Below are 25,152 nucleotides of genomic sequence, written 5' to 3'. Positions count from 1 at the left end.
CTATATTGGCTTCAGTGATAAATCACTTTGCAAAAGACTGTACGTCTTCAAAACCACGCTACATGCTGAAACAACTTGTTTCCTCCTCCAGGTATTGAGATATGTTTCCATTCACCCTCCTTCTCCTCTCCTCTCCTCTCCTCTCCTCAGCCGAACAACACCAACCTCGCTCTCGTTTCTGTCTGCCAGGAGATTATATGCGGCTCAGGCAATCGAGAGCTGCTGTGTGGCCCGATAGAGGCTGAGCTGCCAATCAGCAGACACACAACAGACTGGCAATTGTCTGCGAGGAGCGATGTGACAGCAGCTATTGAAGCAGGTCAGACACAGCGGGTGTGAACAATGGCTGGAGGTGCAGCCGCTGTGGCTTTTCCACGGGGGGAGATCCAGCTGTCAAGAGCAGCCTCGTCTCACCTGACTCAGCCCACGGGAGCTTTTCACGCTCTTTGAGAAGTGCAGCTGAGCCTCCGACGAGAAGCTCCGCCAAAACACTGCCACAACAACCGTCACACTCGCGCTTCACGCCGACAATGATGATGATGATGATGATGATGAGCGTTTCAGAACAAATTTCTGGGAGGGCGGCAACGTCTCAATGTGAAACACTCACCAGTCGAGCAAAATCAAGTTAGACAAGTGTTGAGTCTGGAAATAGCATCAGAGCGGAGGGAACGGGACCACCAACCTGACAAACATCTAACTAACAGACACCTGACGGCACAGATGCTCTTTCTCTGTGAGTTCTTCCTTCATATCTGCATCTAAATTTGTTTCTTACATTGCACCAAGTAAAAAGAGGAAACCAGGCAGGTAAACATGAAAATATGAGCTGCTTATATCGGAGAAGAAGACTAAGGACGCTTTGACTTCCTCATACAACATCCCAAGAGTTTAGATACAAAACAAAGCAAAAAATAAATTCAACCGTTTTGATTATACTATGCATTCGTTCATGCATTAGCGGCCTGTCTCCAACCTTTCTGCCTTACTACCTTTCAAACAGAAGTGACACTTGAAATAATACTTGTTTTCTGTGCAGAGGCCCAATTCTTTCTCTAGCTCAGTTTCCATCCACACGTCTTTATGCCTATTAAGTTATATCGAATTTAAAAAGTCTTATGGAAACCTGCACATTCACCACGCTATGAGATAACAACGGAACGTTACAGAGTTTTGTTTTCGAGGTAAATTCATGCAAAACTGCTGATGCGCTTTTTCATCAAGCAGTCTCTGTATTTACCTCTAAAACAACTCTGTTGTGTTATTATCTCATAGCGTGGTGAATGTGCAGGTCACAACTTGTCCACCAGAGCGTTTTGGAGTTGTTGGATTGTGTATTTGATGATTTTGATGAGGGAAACCAAGAAATCCCATGAGCCTCCGTAGCGTAGCTCTGAGCAGCTCGCGGCTCTGCTCCACCGTTCTAAAAACAGCTTGCACCGACAATTAAAGGTAAAGAACCTACTCCTAAAACTATAGGGATTACGGCAATGGGCCAATTTGCCAAAATGTTGAACTATCCCTTTAATCAACTTTAGTAGAAATACACTGAACTACAGATCGATGCAGCTCTCATTGCTGTGCATTTTGAGTTTTAAAACCTTTCTAAGATGGTCGGAGATGACGAATCTATATCTGTAGAAGCTCAGAAGACGTCAGTGTGACAGAAATTAAATCCAGCCGGCCACATCCACAAAGGAAGTCGACACAAATTTTTCCATCAAGTGAATCGAGGTCACCTGAGGCCGTCATAACACAGACCGAGAGCGCCGTCTGAGCGTTGCTAAAAATAAAATTCACAGCAGATATAAATCTTTTTTTTTCCACCACACCAGACACTGAATTAGATTAGGGGATGCATTTCAAAACGGGACACTGCTCTGACAGGAAATGACCGAGCTGATGAATTCAGAACAAACACACGCTTACCTGAAATAAATACACATCAGGAAGCGACTCAGAAGAACACGTTCGCTCAACTGCACGCACAGCTACCCGACAGCACGGCCACCTGCACCTCCTAACAGACCATTCACATGCTTAATGAGATCACACAGAGGATTACAGTATTCTGCAGAGATGCTGATAAGTGGAGCCTGCATGCTCTGCACAGCTGCGAGCTTCCCAGTCGACCGATGAAACGATGATCGGCAGACACAGAGAAGGAGGATGGCTTGGAAAAGATGCGGTATGAGCCGGTTATCATCCCCTCTTACCCAACGGAGTCACAGATAAACGTGTTACCAAGATTCAAAAACATATGCAAATGATTATCTGTGAACCAATTTCATGCTCTGAACTTTTTTCTTTTTTTTTTATTCTAGGTTGATTCTCAGCAGGAGGTTTCTCCTTCTTTCCTCTTTATGGAGGACAGTATATGCACAGGAAACAGTTCATACAAGTGAGTGTGTGTGATGACAAAACAGACTCAGTTCTGGTCTTAAGCAGCGGCCAAATCACAAACAACAACAAAGTTAAAGGGGCATTGTGTAGGAATTACTCCGTCATCTAGCGGTGAGACTGCATATCGCATCCAACTCGATCGTATTCTTTATGCTACATTCACATGGAATCGCCACCTCGATCGTTTCTCCCAGAGCCGACCGCTCCAGTGTCTCCGTTGAGTTTATATGGTTACCTACGGTCACGATGCCATTGAACGTAAAAGATGGCGGCACAAGATGGCAGACAGCACTGAGCGCACCAGCTCTATGTATGTTGATGGGGGGTAATTACAATGGGGGTAATTACTAATTAATGAAATACAAATAATTAATTTTTTTGAATAGACAACAAGAAAAGTTACAAAGTGCGGCTTTAAAGTTAAGATTTAGTTCAGACACTGAACCACTCCAGGATTATGAAGAAAATTTGATTTCCCACCTCACCGACTTCCAATGTGCAGAACATTACATCAGAGTGAATTTGACCTTTGACCCTTTGGATTTAAACCGTTGTCGCTTCATTTAATCCTATTATAAATTTAAAGTTAAATTACACCTGAATTTGTGAGTTATGGCCAAAAATGGGTTTTGTGAGGTCATCAGGACCTTGACCTTTGACCTTTGACCTGCAAGTTCTAACCCGTTCCCAGTGCAACATGGGATGGACAACTGTAGGCTTCAGACGAACAGATGACGGACAGACGAGCCGAAAACATGAATCCATAAAATGCTCCAAGAAACAAAAAACTTTGTTTCCTTTTCACTCTTAAAGGGGAACTAAACCCCTCAGTTTTGGATGACGTGCTCTAAGCTTGAAATTCAAAAAATGCCTTGATTATGGCCGGGACTCAGGAGCACTCTCCGATCCCCCCTCCCCCTCCCCCCTGCGCCCCATTCACACCCGCGAAATCACACAAAAGAGAAAAAAAAGTAATAAACACACATCGACACTTCTGCTAGCGCTAACGAGCTACTAACGAGCGACCGAGCGACTCTAACAGCACTAGTAGCGTGGACACTACTAGGAGCCCTGACACAGTGCATCTACAGCTGATCCGCCGGCTCGTTAGCTCGTTAACGGCTCGTTAGCGCCAGCGGCGGCCGCACTAACGATTCCCGTTCAGGCAGCTGTTAGCAGCCGTTAGCTGCAGCAGAGCAGCTAGAGTGCCTAGCAACCGTTAGCGGCAGGCAGCAGCCGGTGCTGATTGGTCGGGGAGCTGGTGGCCGGTGACGAAAGCTGCCTCCAAAACGTCATCTGCCTCCATCTCAGCCAATAGAAAAATTCGATTGTAATAGCCGTGTTTCAACCCATAGAGGGCAGTCACACTGCATTTTTACTACAAAATACACCAAATTGAAATATTTTGACTAAAATGTCAAAAGTTGGACCAGAATCAACTGACAACACTACCTTATACCCAAATATATTTGTTTTCAGCTGAAAAAAGTGGTTTGGGGGTTTAGTTCCTCTTTAAGTCTGTTTCAGCAACAGCGCCACCTCCAACTGTTGCTTCGAAAAACACACATCAACTGTCTTCATAAAGTTAATTTAATATGTGTTAATGGCTAAGAGAGGAATGCCTGCTGTGTTTTCTTTGCCAAGTACCTGTAAATATACTTAAATATGTGCTTTTATATGCTTTTAAAATGTATGTCTGTGTGTGTGTTGTGTCAAATATCTCACCGTTGACGCAGATCTCGTACGGTGAACAGAGCTCATTCTCAAACAGGCAACCTGTTAACAGAGAAACACAGACACAAAAACAAACTGGTTAGCACATCAGTGTATAAATGTACAGCCAATGGGAACAGTCCAACACTCAGACAACCAGTGGTTAAACTTTATCACTCAGTCACTCGGACATTTGCAGGTGTGGTACCGAGCCATAGCTTCCCAGCAAAACCTGGTGCCAGTGTTTAGCTGCTTCAACTCTCAGAATCACAACGATGACGGGGGTTAGAGGTTAGATGCTGCTGTCATCTTTACAAGCCCACGTTGCGATCCAAAGTCGGAAAATACGACTATGACAGGCTACCAGATTACATATCAGTTACCCAAGCATGATAAGATATTGATAACATCTGTGTATATCTTTGGGAGATCATGGGAAAGATTATGGGAATGGGTTAAGAGAAAAAGAAGAAGCTTTATTTAAATATTATAAATACATTGAAAATAAACTTGGAGCACTTGGGTTTGTGGTGGCTTCATGTGGAGGAAGTGGGACACAGTTTCATTTTCTGTTTATTTTGAATAAAATCAAATACGTTTTTGTTCCTGACTGGTCCTTTTAACATCACTCTGTTGTGTTTGTTGCTCTTCTATTGTAAGACTAAATGGCTCATTAAGACACCAGCTCTTGTGTTTTCTGTGCTGCTACATTTGTCAGCGGTGCACAGTAAACACTTGCTGCGAGCCTGAGTTAACAGAGGGTGGAGGGGAGAACAGGACGATGCATCAAACCAGCTCTGTGAGTGAGCGCTCCTCTGGGAGAGGAGGGGAGGCAGCTGGATTTCATCCTCCTCTATTTACAGGAGATCTGGCAACACGTCCTTTTTATTTATTTTTTTTTTACCATCAATGCTTCTCTGCCTGTGTCTCATACAAACAAACACCATCCTACACATTTCTGGGTCTGACTCGACAACATTTACTAAAAGCAGCTACCAGCCTCGAGCAGTTTCCTGCAGCTACTTCACAATAAAAGCCCGACAGATGCAGATCACTTACACCGGCCTTGATCTCCACTACTTCTACCTCTACTACATCCTCTCCTCTACTATACTGTAGACTATGATGCTACTACTTGGCTTTCTACTACTACAGCTGCTACTATAGTACTTCAACTGAAGCTGCTACATCTATGACTACTTCTATTAAGAGTACAATTTCCACTACTGGTACTACAGTACTTCTACAATCCTACTTCTAATACTTCCAACATGATATATTAGTCCAAAATCATTACTACTTCTACCACTGCATTTACTAAGATAATTAATTTTATTTATAGAACGCTTTTCACCTGGAGAACAAGTCTCAAAGCGATTACAATAAAAATTTTAAAACATACAGAAAACCATCAGGAAAACATAGTCAGACTCTAAAAACTCTAAAAAGAAACCCCTAAAAAATAAGAAAAAATAAGTTAACAATAAAAATCAGAAACACTCGGACAACTCCTTAACCAGGAAGGTTTTCAGGTGTGTCAACATACAGCATAAGCACAACAACTATACTATTAGGCTATCTATAGCGCATTTTATACCAAGGCAACTCAATGTGCTTTACAAGAACAGCATAAAACTGCATAAAAACAAACTATTTTTTAAATCTTTAAAAAAAATTGTTAACATTAAAGCAGAAGTAAGCGATCCGTTCGTTTTGGCTAACTTCCTGTCAGCCGATGGAGTTAGCAGTCCCCGCCCTCGCCCCTACGTCACCACATTCACGCACATCCCTTGGCTGCACACACAGAGAGGACCGCCCCTTTATGCCGTTCTCTCTCCTCATTGGATAAAGGTTGTAGGATACAAGGAAAGTTTTCTCCTGGGCTTACAGCAGAGCAGAGTGACTGACAGACCCATGTTTCAGACCAAACACTCTATATAAGTGATTGTTGTCGGAGGATATAACTATTTAAGACTTATATTAACACTAATATTCCGCTTACTTCTGCTTTAAACATAGAGTTAAAAGCAATAGCAAAAAAGAATTTAAAAAAGTATAAGTGTACTAAGTGTTTATACATTACTGATATACTATTAACTACAATTACTGCCAACTGCGGCCGGTTCCAACACCTCTGGCATATTTAAATGATCATTTTCAAATGTTTATGTAGCGTAACATGTTGTAATGCTGATAGCAATCAATTGCATTCATAATGTATAAACTCAGATGGGTGCACAGTACACACACACACATTCACATACGCACACATGAGGAAAATATGCCAAGGACTGCAACATGCAGGGTGCCTAGCAAAACCATGGGATGCTGTAACCATGGCAACACTTGGCAACTTGTCAGTGAGTGTCTGTGTCTCTCTGCCTCCCAGGGATCAAAGAGTGGCCGCGGTTACCTCCCCTCATCTCTCTCCCGTCACTCTGTCGGCTCCTGTTTCACTTTCTGATATCAGGTTTTTGGATTTTGATTTTGTTTGTTTATACTTTTTTTTTTTTCTAAATCTTTGTAGATCCAGTGAAGGGTGTGCGATGCCTGCACGCTCTGTGTTCAGCAACACAATTACACAGCTGCACATTCACACCTGGGGGCTATTTTTCCACAGAAGAAAAAGCTTTTGGGCACCGAGCAACTCGACTGAAACAGTTTTTGAGTAATTCAAGAGAGAGGGAGAGAGCACCCGAGCATCAGCAGTTCAGCTCATTATTCATCCCCCAGCTTCAAGCACAGACTCCTGCAGCTGAACACTCCTGTTACAGACCTGCTGCTGCTGCTGCTGCTGCTGCTGCTGCTGCTGCTGCTGCTTCCTCAGGGGGCGACGAGGCCGACACTGTTCATTTCTACTAACAACAACAAAATAAACAGTATCTGAAGATCCAATGTTGCCAGATACTGTGTCTGTCTGTGTTTACTGGGCCACAGATTTGACAAAATGGCAGCTCGAGCTTTGTTAAAACTGCAGCTGAACCGAGTTTGTTGTGGTTTCTATGGAAACGGAATGACAAACTAGAAACAGAAACAGAAAATAGAACGAATCGCCTTGTTGTTTACAACTAGGCTACTTCCGGGTAGAAAACCAGCACGTAATTTGAATGAGAACAGTAACGAACAACAGTTTAGCTAGTTATCATGTTTTTCAGGCCCTATCACCGTTTAAGACAAATCTGAAATGATTGAAGAAACATTACTATTTCTGTGTGTGTGATTTGTGTTGCTATGTGTTGTATTTATTCAGTTTGAGGGAATCACAGTGTCTAGAAAGCATCAGTGGCTGCAGCTGACAGGGACAGCTAACAGCAGAGAGCTAACGGCGGTAGCAAAGCTAACAGCAGTAGCTAATTAGCTAACATCAGGACCCCAACTGTTAAAACCCTCCCGTTGTCGGACACGACATGAAACTACTCCAGTTAGCTCAGTCATGTTGTACCTAAGATATCCGTTGGAAGAATATTTTTTCATGGACCGAGTCACTGAGTTATTAAAGTTAAACAGCTAACGGTTAGCCCTGTCAATCTACGATAACCATGGCTAATTACAAAAACGTGCACACAGAAATAGTAACGTTTGTCCAGTCATTAGTTTTACAGACTTTACAAACATCAGATTAGTCTAAACGGTGATATAGTGACTTGAAAAATTATATAAAGCAAAACTCTGTCACTATTGTTCTCATGCTGGTTTTCTACTTGGAAGTTGTTGTTTGTTTGTTTGTTAGCTTTCTGGCGACAAAATGGCCGCCTCCAAACAAAGATCAGATCCACAACACTTCACTTCAGACCACGTCACTTCAGGAGGAACAGGGACAGACAGGTGTGATGGCACCTTATCTGTCAGACAAAGCTGTAGGATTTTTTTCCCCCTGCAGTTTATAATACTGATAAAGGAGCTACACTGTCATAATTTCCATAGGTCTCCATTTCCCCCCCGTCCAGACTGTAGGCTACAACACACCTCCAGATTTTCAAACTGAAACCCAAACACGTAGCAGAGGAGCTGAGTTTTAAAACAAAAGCGTTAAAATAAACTATTAGGCCTAAAAGAGAGGAGGTTTGGACAACATGTACGTAACTTTTCTTTTTTTGAGGCAAAGACTGAAAAATACCCCCCCAAAAAACATGTATAAGGCAATATAATTAAGTTGGGTTGCACATTTTCAGAACCTGATGAAGTCGTGAACTCATTTTTGCCTTGGTTTTTCAGTCACAGAGCTTTCTTCCTGTGCTTAAGCAAATCTGGTTTAAAAAGAGATGAGTGACTACAGTTTTCTGCACTATCAGGCCAATGCAAAGCTGGAAACCTGTTCTGTACAGATTAATGCTAAATTACTGAAAACTCTTGTGAAATACAGCTCTATGTGACCTTGTAATGTTCCAGCTAACACACATAAAACATCTAAAAGGGTCATAACTCTGCATAACGGCTTCATATGTTAAAACACTTGTGGTCCAAGGACAAATATCAGCCTGCTCACCACATGATGATTCATTGTGTGTAGGTACAATATATTACTGATTACAATATTTGTATTTGCTGTAATATTCCACCACACACAGGTTTAAATCACAAAACAAGTGAATATAAAACCACTAGCGACCTCAGCCTCCTACAAAAAACCAACAACAGTGTCTTCTACCTTTAAATCTGCACCTGCATCTCACTTCTGTAACAAGGACAATATCAGTGGAGCAAAGTCGTGTTTGCTGGATATCTATTATGTTTCTGTTTTGGCGTAATGAAAAGGGAAGACTCACTCGAGGCTGTGTTTGTTTACATCTCTGTGGGGACAAAACTAAAAAGAGGAGGCAGTAATCACAGTAGTTGTTAAAAGCAAGAAATATGTAACAGAGAAATGATGTTTACACGGACTCAGAGTTTCATTACAGCAGCTTTTGGGCCGCTCGGGCCAATTTCTCCACAACAGCGCGATACAGTAAAAGCAAAAAGTGTACAGGCACGGGAATAATGCATAAATCAAAGGGAATTATAATATAATGTTGAATACTGCACACACATTTTGGCAGAAGTCTTGGTAAATTGTTCACAGCAGCAGATGAGTTCAATTCAGCGTATTTTTATTTATGCACCATTTCTTTCTCTTCTCTTTTAATGAGACGCCTTATTCAGAGTCTTATAGTTTATAGTTTATAGTTTATAGTTTATATTTATTTGCACAGGCAGGTCTGGTTTGTGCATAAAGCTCAAACAAACCTACACATGTCCACCCCAAAATAAAAGCGTTGTTAATCTTCATCTGGTTATCATTTTCACGAATGTTTCAATCAAAAACTCAAAATTTATGTAATTAATATTAAAAACCAAAGCTACAGACATACTAACACAGTTAATGTCTGTTTTTCCCCCCGCCCACTTACCGGTAGTTTTATTTTGAAATATTACGGTTCAGTTATGTATGGATTCATGTTACAACATGAGCTTAAGTGGTTTTGGTATCTTTAAATAGGCTATCTGCTGCTGTCATTGTATAGATAAGGATGACAGAGATTTTTATTCTCATCATTTTAATATTAAAAACTAGACGTCTTCTAATTATTAAAAGTTAAAGTTACCAAAGTGGAACCAAACTATATTAAAAGTTCTCTCTTTTTTTTCCATTTCACTCCCAGATAAGAGCGTCCAGCAGCAGCAGACACTTGGGAGTGGACGATATGGCTTTTGGACTTCTGCAGCCAGCTCCCTGAGTGATTTTTTCTTTTTTTTTTTTTTGCTCCGTGGTTTCATCGCTCCACACCAGCAAAGTGTAAAATAGGTTTTTTGCAGTATTGCTCTGCGGACCGTCGGTGATGCAGGAGGAGAAGAAGAATTTCAATCAGCTTCACTCTGTGAGCACAGAGCAGCATCCAGGCTGCGGCCTCCTCGCCTCCAGGCAAGGGGACATTACCAAGGAAAAATAGGCACTACGTTTCCCACAATGCCATCTGTCACCTGCCTCTCCCAAGAGATGAATGATTAAACCGTTTTCAACTGTTTTTAAAATCAACTTTTTCACATTTCATCCAACAACATAGAATAAAAGCGTCTAAATGAGACTACGGAGGTTTTCAGGGACGTCAAACTTCATCAAGCACAGAAACTGATAATCTCTTACAGGCTTTTATTAGCACCCTAACTCAATTTAAAATTCTTTATTTTATCTATTAAAAACAAAGAAAGAAAGTGAAGTGCACCAACTTAAAGTCAAAGTAATCCACTTTGATAACGAAAAAGCCATCAACAAAAAAACACGGCAACCCGGGCTCACTCTCTCTCAATCAAAAGAAAAGGAACAGTCTGTAATCATGTGACCCGCCATCCCACTACTCAGTCCCACTACATGAACAATGAATGATCCTAATCACTTTGATTTTAGTTTGACCTCTTTTTTATTTGTAAATATCCTTTGTTTTTGTTAATAAACAGTTTGATCTTTAGTTCAGAAATCAGAAAAGTGAGTTTCTTTTGTTAGTACGTCGGACATCAGGGCCCAGTCTTCTATAATCAATATCCCTAAACCTTAACCCAACACATAACTCATAACTTTTTTGGACATTAGCTTTCACTGTGATTATATTCAGGCCTCAGTGTTGATGATCATCCTCCTGCTGAACAAAACGTGTCAGTATCACAAACTTTATACACTAAAAATGAAACGATCCCTTAACCATATTTCCATGATGTGATACCATATGACATGTGATATATTTATATTTCTGCTGTGCACATTGGGCTGGGTGATAAAAAGATATCTATCACGATAGACATGTGATCAATATCAAAATACGTTCGATTGAACGTGTGATAATTTCACTGAACTCTTATAAGAAAGAAGAAAAAAAGAAAGAAAACCCTGATCCCTAACTGCAAGGCATTCTGGGGGTTGTAGGCCGCAGAGGGGCTTTAGCCTCTCGACCTCCACTCCGCTATGAAAGGTTACTCGCTCAACAACCTGTTGAGTGACATGGCACACAAGCCGTTTCATGTTTGGTTGCACCAAGATAAACTGTGATCTGGGGGTTTAGCAGACGGTCAATCATGAATTATAAGGACTAAAAACTGTTGTCAGTCAAGTTGTTTCTCTTTAGTGAAGCTACGACTTCTTTCTCCGTTACAGAAACAATGACAAGTGTCCTCTGACCTTTTATTTTCTCTTTTCCACCACACAATCTTATCTTAGCAGCCGTGTTTTGTTTACATGTCGGGACAGTTGATAACAGGTCGGGGTCACAGACTAGAGAGGAAAAAGTGACCGAGCTAAAGCGTTTCCCTGCCTTTGTAGTTGTATTTTTAGTTTGTCTGAAAGCCGACTCACTCTCAGGTTTTTCCCATGGCTGATCAAAACGAAACAAAACAAACAAAAAAAGCCTAATTGGCTGTCTGTGTGTGTGTGTAATTTGTTTCCTTTGGTTTTTAAGATGACAACAATCCAATTTGTTCAGGCCTGAGCTCAGACAGACGTGATCAATCACAGCAACAAGCCACCTGACGATCTGAAGAGAGGATTTGGAAGCAAAAGAGCAGCATTTGATCTTGTTTTTGTGTTTTTTTCATTTTTATTATTATTTTTTTTTGTATTCCTCTGTTGCAGAGCAGAGGAAATCCAATTTCTCCATCAGGGGGTGGAGGAGGTTAACAGCCCCGCGTCTAAACTGGCAGTAATCTCTCTTTGTCTCCTCGTCCTCTGTCTCCTGCAGCGACAAAACAACCTCCTCCTCTCTCATCCCACTTTTTATCCCTCTTCCTCTCATCCTCTGCTCTTCTCCTCCTCCTCCTCCTCCTCCTCCTCCTCTTCCCCCTGATTGTTCACAGCCAAAGCCCTGATCCGTCCATCTGGTTGGATGAAGCAGCAGTTTTGTGTCTCTTGTTCCTGTCTGAGGAGTTAAGTTACTGTTTTTAAGGAGCTAATGTGAATCAGCTGTCGGGCTCTGTTGTGTGTTTCCTGTGATTAGGGATGTTACAATTATAGATTTTCTTGGTAAGATTATTGTCAGAGAAATAATCACAGTATTACGATTATCACGATTATTATGCATTAATTAATTTAACAAATATGACCAATTATTAATCCCCCAGGGGAAGTGTTTGAAATATTCAGGTCATTAATTGTCATCTATACCAAAATTACAAATGACACTCTAACATTTAAATTCCCACCAATTCAATGTTAAGTTAAGTTAAAGTTAAATGGAGCAGTATCTGTGCATTTACTAGGGCTGGGACGATATGCTTTTCTCCCGATTCGATTCTTCTACGATTTTTTTGGATGGCGATTCGATTTAAATTGCGATTCTACGATATTGCCAATTCTCTCGATTTTTAGTCTTTAGCATTTTTAACATGTATCTGCACACAAATACTGTAGGAGCCTATAAATTAACATACTCCATTATAAAGTGAACTTAAAGCAGAAGTAAGTGGTCCGGTCGTTTTCGCTAATGCTGCGTTCCAGGCAGGCTTTTGAAATCGTAAATTACAGCTTCAAGTCACAACTTACGACTTTGTAGCGTTTCAGGCAACCCACTCGTGTTTTTCCGACCTGTTTTACCGGTGAAAGTCACTATAACGGCCACTCGTAACTTCCGACCGGTGAACTCGTACCAGATCGAACTGGTACCACTTCACGGTCGGAAAAATACGAGTTTCCTTGAACGCACCATAACAGTCCTCGTCCCTACGTCACCACATTCACGGCGTCCCTTGGCTGCACACACAGCCCTGCATGCCGTTCTCTCTCCTCATTGGATAAAAACTGTAGGATACAAGAAATGTTTTCTCTTCGGCTCAGAGCAGAGCAGAGTGACTGACAGACCCGTGTTTCAGTCCAAACACTCTATGTAAGTGATTGCTGTCGGAAGATATAACTATTTAAGACTTATATTAACACAAATATATCACTTACTTCTGCTTTAAACCCTTTTCAAAACCTGTACTTTCTGTATGTAAAAAAAGGCTAACAAATGCACATTGCACAATATTTCTAAAAAATTTCACACAAAAAAAATTGTTAAAAAAAAAAAAAATAAACGATTTTTGAAAAAAGAAATCGTGAAAAAAAGATATCGCGATATTTATGTGAATCGATTTTTTTTTTCCCACCCCTAGCATCTACCTTTCTGACATAATCCTAACCCTTTTTTGGAAAGTGACGGTATTTAGGAATCTTTACAATTAATTAATTGTGACGTTTAATACTGCAATTAATTGTGAAAACAAGTAATCGTGACATCCCTAATGGATATAGATCATTTGAAGACGATACAGTAAATCATTTTTGTGTGAAGAAAAAAACAAAACATTGATTCAATACCACGATTTCATTGAAACAGACTTGCATTAAGGCCAAAGCCTTAAAGGTTCAGCTCTCACATGTGAAATGTTCCTATGTGACTTTAGTAGCCGACCATCAAACGAGATGTTTAGAGGCATAAAGACGAGCCGAGAGGAGCCGCTGGATAAACACAAACAGCACCGGGTGATTCAGCAGCGAGCAGCAGAGTGAAGCCGCTGCAGGGCCAAACAGACCGGGGTGGGGGGGGCAGATAGCGATCACCAGGGGCAGAAACATCAGCCTGCAGCAGGTGGGAACAGAGTGAGGGGCTGTTCATCATGTGCTCCAGATTGATCAATCGATTGAGCCAAACGAAACCTAAATATCACAACAATATGATAATATTTGATTATTGGATCAATACGCCTGGACTGCTTAGAGATATTACATTATATAGCCTAGTGTTTGATTCAAATCTAAATGTACAAATAACTATTGTAGTTCAGAACAAACTAATCTAATCAAATTAAAATAATGTTATATAATATTTCTGATGATGATTTTAATGCAGTCCAGACCAAATATCGCAATTTACTACAGTATATCACCTTTTTGATGTTGTCATTTTCTATAGAATATGGTGATAATATTAGTATTTTTCAATAAAATATCAGTATTCAATTCATTTCTATTTTTTTAATATGATGAAAAGAGATCACACACAGTAAATACTTCAAATATTTTAGCATCATTGACCAATTAACCGATTAACCAATTAATCAATATATAATTTGGAAAAAAAAAAAGAAAACCAGAAAGTGTTGAGTTTGTAGTAACGTTATAATATACTGAATTTAAAAAGACAAACCACAAACCATCAAAATGTTGCTTCTTATTAAAATTAAAATGTGGCACCAATTTCCCATTAAAACATATAGGATTGGGGAAATTGGCCAAGCTTCTGTAGTTTAAGCAACAACGATGGCTCTGGTCACTATTTTAGTGAAATGATAAATGTCTATAAAGGTTTCTCAATAAAATTATATTTATATTTAATCGTTTTAAGGACCCATTGTAATTACACCAAGTGCCACTAGGGGTCCGAGTACGCCTGGTTGAGAAACACTGATGCAGAGCGTTACAACAAACTGTCTCTAGTTTGAATAAGAATAAATCCAGATGTCAAAAAAAAAAAAAACAGACAAGTTAAAAATGTGGGATCTATGACTATGAGTGTTTGAAATCTCAACACACACACACTCCTGCTGCCTGTGTCCACTGTAAAACCACGTCAGCAGCTCGGCGGCCCTGCCCCGACCCCGCCGACCAATCAGCGAGAATAAAATGTTAATGAGCCGCTGCTGCCATGGCGACGGTCACACCAGGCGAAACCGTCTGCAGTGAGTGACCTTCTCCAGGTTCCAGATTAATGATTAGAAGACCTGAGCTGAACGCCGGTTCAAATCCCAGGAGGGAGGAGAAGAGACACACACACACACACACATGAAAACACACTGTTGGACAATAAAGTTCAATAAACATAAATCACTGTATGGACAAACAGCAGCTGACGGGAACACACACACACACACACACACACACAGAGACTATATAGATCAGTAACTGTCATTGGAGCTAAATCAGAATAAACAGTGTGTGGCTGCAGCTTCGTTTCTTCATCAGAGGATTATAAAACAATGCAATAACAAGTATAAAGAATAAAAGTCTCTCACACCGACACCTCTGACATCTTTTCACCACAGTCTGACAATGTTTTCTGTGCGACATGAACAGATGCGTTAGAGGGCTGAAGGTCAAACAGACAGTTAACGGGGTTTCGGTCTGAGCTAATTCTGAGATTGATGATTTCTGTGCGAGTGGAAAGTGAAAGGTAAACGTATCTGACCGCCCACTCTCTCTTTCCGGTGCGCTGCCTCGCTGCTAAACCACTTTCCTGCCTCTAATATCTCATTTGCTGTTAACTGTTCCAGGCACGGAAACCTCTCTGACTTCTACAGTACACACAACCACCAGACTGTGGACCGTGAGACTCCACAGTCTCACACACACACACACACACACACACTTAAATAAGATGCACGTGAATTGTTTCCTTTGTTTTTATCGATTTCTGTGAAACCAAACTGTCACTGTTGAGCACTGCAGACAAATCACAGCTCTTTATGAATATGCCAGTGTTATGAGAGTTGTAACAGGTGAAGAGCAGCTCCACAGGAGAGTAAAAATGTCCAGGAGGCACAATAAGGTCACGATAACCTCACTACAGCGAGTCACCACCAGTCCCTAAGGAGACGTGACAGGAACTTTTTAAAGGCTGCATTAGAATATTATGTGCACAAGGTCTCTATACAGTCACTTTTGATTAAAAGTGGTGAATATACAGTTCCCTCGAGGGAAACTGTGAGATATTTATAAGGATTCTCTCACCTTATGAGGCTTGTTAAAACAGGGCTGTAAAGAGAAAATGTCTCTACATCAACAGAAACCAACTGTCACATGTCCTCGGCTCGGACCAAGACGTACACAGACGTCAACCAGCAGCAAAAGAGCCGTTTTGGTGTTGGAGCTGTATGGGACAAGATGGTCCACAGAAAGAGCAGGTATATCTCTGATAGAAAGGATTTAACTATTATAAAAAAAAATATTCACATAGAAAGTAGTATAACCTATGATTTTACCAGCTCACAGTCAAAACCAGCGGACCCAGGCTGGACCAGAACTAGTCCAACTTGGTACCATTGGTTGTCATGCTTTAATGAACTTTCCCAGAGCTTTATACTGGAGTTTAGCTGAGCAGTGTTTTCAGCCTCACAATGCAACAGCTCTCAATGATAAACCTCTGACAGACCAAGTGTACGCAACATGTTCAGCTGCAAACAGCACAGTGGAGCGTTTAGTTCAACCCCTAAGAGCCAAAAACAGAGCTAAAGAAGAGGGAACTGTAGCTCTAAATGCTGCAAATAAAAGGTTCAGGTTACTATCTCTTTCTGGTTCTGGTTTTGGTTCTGGTTCTGGCTCCGTTCTGGAGTCACAGAGCCTCGGTGCTTACAGGCGAACGAGCCCGCGTTCACAACAGTTTAAGCAGAACCAAAGTGGGAGGTCGTTACTCAGGAAGATGTAAACACAACAGCTGCAAAATGTCTTTCTTGCTGTCTCAGTAATTCTTCTTCTGGTCTGGTGTTGGAGTGAACTGAGCCTCTACCATCTCTACCGCAAGTTCAAGTTCAATTTGTTCTTTTTGAAAATCTGTATTTGCCCAAATCGCCACCAAACATTTCATTTGACCGCTGAGAACCGACTTTTTCGGTCCGAACATGCTGGCTGGTTCAAAATTGGGTTTGGGAAGTAGAACTCACACGGACCAGAGTCCTGCGAGGGTGAAACCTATGAACTTAAATCTACTGGATCAGTCGACAAAACTTTACATCTTCACATGAGAGAGTGCTTCTTGTTTTATATCTCAAACCAACAGGCAGTTGTTGTTTCTTGAGTCCTATAACCTCAACCTTGTTTATTTTTATAACAGTGATGCAGAGGAACCTCTCACCTTGATAAAAGACTTCCTTTGACTAAGGTTTTCCATAAAGCAGGTTGTTTAGGAACCTGTGGGTTGTATCAGAGTGTGGAGACAAGAAACCTTTACCACCAATGCTTGTTGTCTCATCATCTACCTCAGTCTTCAGCCAGAACTCAACCACACCGTCCTCGTCCCTGTGCATTATGAAGGTTAAAACCAGATCTTATTTATAAAGACGACGATTCATAGTCCTACTAGTGTTCAAGACTCCATGAAAAACCTTTAATAGCTCAAACCACTGTCGTATCAACTCATTCTTCCCGTAACAAGTCATTTAACCATCACAACTTCTGCAAATCTGTTTAATTAAGATGAAAATCACTAGATTCTGGACACAGGGCCTCACCACAACACAGGGCCAGATAATAAGCTAACTATGCACAACCCTCCTTTATCGTGTTTAAACATATTTAGATAAACATATCTGAATTTAATCAAAGGTCTGCAACCAGTTAAACCAGGTCAACCACATGCTACACCCTTCTACAATCTAACAATACAGTAGCTTAATGTCAAAATACTCTGCTTTGTTGGCTGCATGAAAGGAATTCAGCACCTTGGTTTGATTATATGAATCAGTTATATGACAACAGAGGGGAAAAAAGACGTCAAATGCCCAAACTGTACGCCACATAAATATCTGATCAGTCATATAGCATATAGATCAATAACATGGCAGCTGCATTAACCCACTGTAGGACATATCTGTTATTATTTCAGGTGTAAACAGGATGAGAGCTGCAGCTCGGTGCTCGTCGCCTCAGCTGAGTCTGCGCCGCGGCTGCCATACTCTCTGTTTGCTGGTTATGTAATCTGAAGGAGAAAGGAGGAGGAGGAGGAGGAGGAGGGGGTCTGGACACACACACACACACACACACACACACACACACACATACAGACACACACCTCCTTCCACTCAGCACAAGCTTCTTCCTGCTCTTCCTCTGCATCAGTCATCCTGCAGGCTTCGATTCTCAGATCAGTGGGGGAATATTAGGTATCAGCTATTTATAGACTGTGTGTATGGGAGAAACGTATATCTACACACACACACACACACACACACACTGGATCGATAGCTGTGTAAAGAGCAGACTAGAGGAGTGTATGTTTAATCTCCGTTTTCACTGCGTTGCTCTGTTGTCATCACTGACTATTGTTGCCTCCTCTTGTCTACAAGTGAGCGTACGCACACCTCGTGTCACTTGAGTGTTTTACTTGTATTCATTTTTATTATGACTAAATATGATGTAGCCTATATTTTCTTTCAGTATTTCAATTATGGCATCCCTGAACTATTTCAAATTGGTTGAATTATTTAAAAAACAGAATAAAAAACATGGTTCTGTAGCCATTTTTGATTTTCTTTCTTATTGCATGCATTTTCTATTTATGCATACCCATGAATCATTTACAAAACGGAGAAATTCTCTCATCAGACTTTTTAAAAACAGTTTTATCCTATATCTTTTATTTAGCCTAGTGGTTGTTATTTAAACAGTGACAGGTGTTGGGCCTGCTTAATTCAATAAAGGCTCATTTGCCTGTGTTCATGCCTCGTCGTGCACAGCTCTGACACTCACTGCCTCTCTGATGATAACGACACTGTGACTGTGAGCTTCAGTCGATCTTTCTGCTTATATTGCATGATGATCTCGGTCAGTGTTTGTTTTTCCTCCTGGGCCCAGGTGAAGCTGCAGAGAAGCAGCCTGATACAATATTGACACAAATCATCACAGACACAGCGAAGAGCTCCTCCGGTCTATCTTGCAAAAAAAAGAAATGGCTCTGAGACGCAGCTCCGGTCACGTTATCGTTAAGAAAAAATAATGTTAGGGTAAATGTACTCACCGAATCTCCTGTCAGCAGAGGCGGAGGAAGCGATGAGCAGGAGGAGGAGAAGGAGGTGGTGGTGGAAGAAGGAAAGAGGCAAAGGCTTCATGTCTCCTGTGTTTTGGTTCTCCTCAAGTGTTAAAAGGCCATTTCTCCCTCGGTTCGTCTTCTTTCCTTTCCCCCGCTCAGAGTGGCCCCTCCGCGGCTGGAGGAGCAGAGTAGAGCCGCCGGAAGGTGGATGGATGTATGAGGAGAGGAGAGGAGAGAGGATGCAGGGCGTTTCTGCTGCTGCTGCTGCTGCTGCTGCCGCCGGAGGCTCGAGAAGCTCACACTGTCAAACCACCGGCACTTAGACACGTTACATCCGGTGTGGATTTTCAATATAAATGTCTGAACAATATGGCTGTTTGCAAGAGAGAAAAATGCTTGAGGTCGAGTCTGTAGCCGGTATGTTCTGTTGTAATTTGTAAACACAACATTCAAAATTCAATTCAATCCTTTTTTTTTTTCTACTCACCATGGTGACGGACGGTGGGGGGTTCCAAATCCGTTGCCACTGTCCGCCTAGCAACGGATTTCCATATAATGGCGGCGGATAGAGTTCACTTTTGACTCGTCCAAAACACACACTATGAAACATCCAGATACCTCCATACTGCTCGTCCGTACTGCCCCAAGTGTCCTGAAGCCGCCACATGAAAAAGTTGTTCGGAAAAAATTAATTTGATCTCTGTTTTTAGCCATGTTGTAGCAGTAGCTCCCAATGTGGCTCTGTTGATGTGTGTGCGCATGCGCGAGATTTGCTGCACGGAAGAACATCTCGCAGCAAATCTCGCGCAGCCACTGGGAGCTAGCTAACAAGGCTAAAAACACAGATTAAATACATTTTTTTCCTAACAACTTTTTCATGTCATGGCTTCAGGAGGACACTTGTGAGTTGTTTCAAAAAATACACAAAGATTTCTGTTTTGTTATCTGGCATTTTTGTAGTTTATTTTTGAACAAAATATGCTTTTAATGAGCTGAAGTATCTTAGTAAATCCCCATACTGTTGATAAAATACAAAACCTCTGTAGGCTACTGTATGAAGAATTAACAGAAAACTGTAGGATCTGTAAACACGGTTTCAGTTTAAGTTTCTCTGAAGAATGTAAATTAAAAATCACAAACAAGAATGCCAGTAAATAAGAAAAAAAAAAAAAAGGAGAAAGAAATAGCGATAAAACAGTCAGTATTTGCTTTCACTGGAGCTCCTGCTGCTTTGAAGACAATTAAAAAAAAAATGTAAACAAAATAAAATACAAGAATTAAAGCTATTTAGTGTGCAATCAAGAGAAAGTTGCTTAAAATCAAATCAAATCAAATAGGCCTAAACTTTATTTGTCCCGGAGGGAAATTCATCTTGGGCATAATACAGCTGCCTTGTACTTGTAAAACATACACAATCCATACATTACAGTAGCAACACTGGCACACATATCCAAGAGAGAAAAAGAAAAAGAGAGAGAAAAAAAAGAGAAAGTGCGGAGAGTGCAATAAATAAATACTTTGTGATAAACATCATTGTAGAAACTTTTCCATAATACTGTGTGGTGTATTCAGATTTACAGCCAAAGATAGGCTATGTTTCTTCATGCTTTGGTGCTTTTATTGTGAAAGTTATATCAGTCAATTTCGTGACTTTGGTGTTTCTAACTGTGACTTGACAGGATTGCACGATGCTCCTCTCTGATTCAGCACTACTGCTGCCTTCAGGTGCTGTGGGGAAAACACTTCCAGATCTGAGTCACAGGTAAATGAATGAATATATAGTATGCCCTATTTGAAATAGTGGAAATGTAAATGTGAAAGTGAAAAATATGTTTACTTGTCCTGAAATGAGGGGTAATAGGCTATTGAATATGTTTAAGATCATCTCTGGAAACTGTTCGGAAAACAGATACTGTTAGGTATCGATCTACCTCACCTCTATGTTAAAGGTGAAAGTAATTGTTTTTAAAGATTTTGAAAATGGCTTTATGAACAAACGGCAAGGGTTTCTATCCTCTTATCTTCGTGATGTCATTTTGGATATACGGGTTATGTGGAATTCCACAGTGGAGGAAATTACCTCAGTCCTCAACAAAGAGCTCCAAAATGCATTTGATTGAAACACTGATATAACAAACGTTTTCTTAACATTTGTAAGACCAAGAGCATTCTATTTGGGTCCAAATACTCTTAAAGCTCCAGTCCTCAGATGGATCTAATCCACAATATAATTGCTGTTGAGCAAGTACAAGAGACTAAACTCATTAGTGTAACTACACTGTAATTTGTCATCGTCAAAGCATGTAGGCTTACTGGTACAAAAGATGGGGAGAAACATTTCCATAGTCAAGAGATGCTCTCCTTTTCTAATAACACCCTTGAAAACACTAGTCCTGCAGACTTTGCAGTTGTCACAATTAGATTACTGTGTCAAAAACTAATCTAGGGAAGCTTCAACATATTCAGAATAAAGCAGCTGGTTGTACAATAAGATCAAACATTAACAATGCATGGCCAACTCGACCGGCTGAAAGTAGATGCGAGGTTAAAAGCATTCCTGCTCTCCTTTGCATTCATCATTTTAAAATTCCTGATTGTTTGTATGAACAACTCACACTCAGCGATATCCCACCAGACATGCAATTAGTGGTAAACATGCCATTCGAAAAGCTAAAACAAATTTCTGACGACAAACTGAACTCCCTCCAGGTCACATTTCTAAAACCCAGAGTAGGGCAAGTTTCAAAAAACAGGTGAAGAAACACCTCATGGCTGCTTATACAAGACTGTAGTGTACCTTTGCTTGTTTCCATATAAAAAAAAAAAAAGATCTTTCCATATTTACAAATATTTTACTTTTTTTGCTATGTAGTGGTACTTGTCTTGCTTTGGTTTTTTCAGCGTTTTTTGTGTTTCTATATCTTTCTGTATCTGATTATATGTTTTGAATTATTGGTCATGTTATTTTTATATACTGCACGTTGTTGTGCAATCTTTTTGTTTATGCTTTGATTGTGTACTCTTATTGTTATATGTTTATATGTGCTGACCCCAGGAAGAATAGTTGTACTGTATCAGCTAATGGGGATGCAAATAAAATACGGTAAATCAAATCAAATTTTGTCGACCATTTTTCTCCTGAATATTTATCGTCCTGTCACTTGACCTCTCCAGCTTTTCTGTCAGCTTCATACTGTATCTTAAGCTCTACATAGTGGTAAATACTAAAATATCTCATCTGTTTGCAGTGAGTTGAGGAGCTTTAACCGCCACTACCTCCCTGGACAGCAGGAGGACGGCGCCCTCTAGTGTTGAGCATCAGTTTTCACATTTCTGTTGTTTACCTAGCTGTGATTGTCACCTCAACGAACTCAAACATCAACACAACAAGAAATAACAAGAAGTCAAAGTGCAGTGCAGAGACACAACAACAACGAGCTTTTAGCCACAAACATGGAGACTAAAGAAAGTGATGAACTAAAATACAGATTTTAACCAACTGCACCTTCAATGATCTTTGTCTATTTGAGTTTACACAACTCTGCTGTGTCTCTGACACAAAAAAGCCAAACTCCAGCATGTAGAGGCTGAGTGAATGTGGTCTGGACTCTGTGGAGGAGAGTCATGGTTTCAGAGACGCTGTAGAAGGACAGAATACCTGCTCTGTGATCGAGGTACACTCCTACTCTGGAGGACTGAGGACCTGAGACTGGAGTCTGGATCTTGTTGAAACAAAATGTGAAACTGCTGTCATCACACCGTAGTGCCCAAGATTTATCATTGTTTCCAAACATAGATTCATTCCAGCTCTGTGTTATGCTGTCGTTCTTGTATGCAGCGGAAACACAAATTCTTCCTCCTCTCCACTCCACCTCCCAGTAACAGCGTCCAGTCAGACTCTCTCTACTCAGGACCTGATAATATGTAGTGAATCTGTCTGGGTGATCAGAATAAGACAGTTCTTTCCTCAATAAAGTTACTTTTCTCTTTTCTTCAGATAATAACAGACGTCTGTGTGCTGTATTTGGATCCAGTGTGATTTCCTGTGAATATCTTAAGAAGTCAGCTCTGGTCCTGGGCTCTGGTGGTGGCAGTAAAACATCCACTTGAGTCTTTGTCAGTGAGATGTTTGTCCATGTGTCTCTCAGAAGGTCCTGTAGTTGATCTCTGAGCTCTGACACAGCTGCTGTCACATCCTCAAAGTGTCTGAGAGGACGGATATTGATGCTGGATGAGTGTGTAGATGGACTGAGTGCTGACAGTGAGGGGTAGTTGTGTAGAAACTGGGTGTGATCCTCTGTGTGTGACAGCAGCTTCAGCTCAGCGTCTTTCCTCTTCAGCTCAGTGATCTCCTGCTCCAGCTTCTTCTGAAGCTCTTTGACTCCACTCACTTGAGTTTCCTGCTGGGATCTGATCTGCTGCTTCAGCTCAGAGCTTCTTTTCTCCATGAGACGGATCAGCTGAATGAAGATCTTCTCACTGTCCTCCACTGCTTTATCAGCAGAGCCATTGATGGCCTCCACCTCCTGTTGAAGCACCTTCACATCTTTCTCTGTGTCCCGGATTCTCTGCTGGATTTTTTGTCGACTCAGCTCCAGCTCTCTCTGCCTCTCAGTGCTTTCTGCTGCAGCTGAGACTGTGTCGTGGCCTTTATGTTCATCCAGGCAGAGGTGACAGATACACTGTTGATCAGTGCGACAGAACATCTTCATCACCTCATCATGACGAGAGCAGATGTTCTCCAGGAGCTTCTTGGAGGGCTCCACCAGCTCGTGTTTCTTGAATGGAGCTACATCATAATGAAGCTGCAGGTGTTTTTCACAGTAAGAGACCAGACATAATAAATAATAAAAAACAAATAAAATATTGTATTTTTTATGCCTGTGTTCCAACATTTTTCAATGCCGATACTTGTTTCAGTGTCAATACAACTTTTATTACAATGCCAATTTTTATTTTCAATGCCAAAAATTGTTATTACAATGCCAAATTCTGTTTTCAATGCCAACTTTTAATGTCAGGGAAATAGCTCCATAAATCTCACGACCGTCAGTGCTGATCATTGATGACTGGCACTGTTTGTAATAGTTTTTGAAAAAGCTGTGGTTTTCCATCAATAATTAGCCTACCTTTCTTTTTTTGTCTAAAATGTTGGAAAGAGTCATGTGTCATAAGTCATGAACCTGTCGCTTTACTAAAACATTCCTCACTCAAGTCATACAGAAATTATCTTCTGCTTTCTGTGTGTAACCCACAGAGACAAAGTGACCAACATAAAGGACAACAAACCGACTGTGGTGAAACCATAGGGTGAAACTCTGACACTGCTGTATATTTAATGTTCCACTGTCTCTTTAAGAACAGAACTGCAGGTCAGGTGGGTCTGACCAATCAGAGACTATCTGTGTTGCCATGCAACCGCGGCGCGGAGCAGTGCAAAAGTTCCCTTTTTGGTTGATGCAGAGAAAACGTCAGGGCAAGCTTTGTTAGAGATGGCAAACAGATTTTTTTTTTGTTTAAGAAGTTGCCAAGACCCGACAAGATATGGCTAAACTATATTTCAATTTTAATTCCTACAGGAATTTATATAGATAACAGTGAAGCTGTGAAGAAAACATTTAGTAGCAATCACTAGCCAAAGGCTGTTAGCTTTAGCTCGTAGCCATTAGCTTCCACGAGGCAGCTGTCTTTGATGTCTGTGTGTTTCTCCTCTGTACTGCTCCGGAGAACAAGGTAACTAATTAATGTAAAATGTTGCTGTGTACCTTGTGATTTATTTTGTGCAAAGAGCTGACTTGTTGAACGTGTTTTGTATTATAAAGTTGTGCTGAAGTTGTATCATTCTTATACAGTATTTTGGCTCTTGGAGCAATTGTGGGGTTTCACTGTGTGCCAGCAGTGAGACATTCATTTTCCTCATAATATATCATATAATATGCAGCTCTTTGGGCTATATGTTGAAAGTCATCATTACTTTGCTTTATCTAGGCCAGGGGTTCCCAAACTTTTCCAACTCAGGGCCCACTTGACAATCTAAAAAATTTTCGAGGCCCACCTTCGACCAAATGATGCATTCTCAGAGCTTTTTTTTTTTTTTTTTTTAATTGAATGATAAAGATTGAGGACTGAACTGAAAGCAGGGGGCATGTAAGCTCCACAGTCACTACTGTAACACAGCTGATGCTGCCAGTTGGAGGAGCATCCTGACTAAATCCTGAATAACAGAGAAGGCTTCAGTTTGGGAGGATGACATGAGTTCATTTTTGGTTTGATTTAAATTGTTGTTGTTTTCCTATAA

At 40.8% G+C, this 25,152-nt stretch overlaps 2 protein-coding genes across 2 annotated transcripts in view; both read right to left on the bottom strand.

Annotated features, from left to right (window-relative positions):
* LOC311000094 (receptor-type tyrosine-protein phosphatase N2-like) overlaps positions 1–18,933 on the bottom strand; it is a gene marked incomplete at both ends in the record, with an annotated part of 265,882 nt that extends 246,949 nt beyond the window's left edge. Inside the window, 2 exons of the mRNA XM_083990729.1 lie at positions 4,129–4,179; positions 18,843–18,933. Of these exons, the coding sequence (XP_083846855.1) occupies positions 4,129–4,179; positions 18,843–18,933 (142 nt within the window). The remainder of the gene's footprint in view (positions 1–4,128; positions 4,180–18,842) is intronic.
* retreg1 (reticulophagy regulator 1) overlaps positions 1–25,152 on the bottom strand; it is a 332,731-nt gene that overhangs the window by 253,884 nt on the left and 53,695 nt on the right. The gene's annotated exons all lie outside the window — the stretch shown is intronic.

This window comes from Trachurus trachurus, assembly GCF_905171665.1.
Source record: "Trachurus trachurus genome assembly, chromosome: 17".
Lineage (NCBI taxonomy): Eukaryota > Metazoa > Chordata > Actinopteri > Carangiformes > Carangidae > Trachurus > Trachurus trachurus.
Note: the sequence above shows the minus strand (reverse complement) of the source record. Positions and strands in the feature narration are given on the sequence as shown.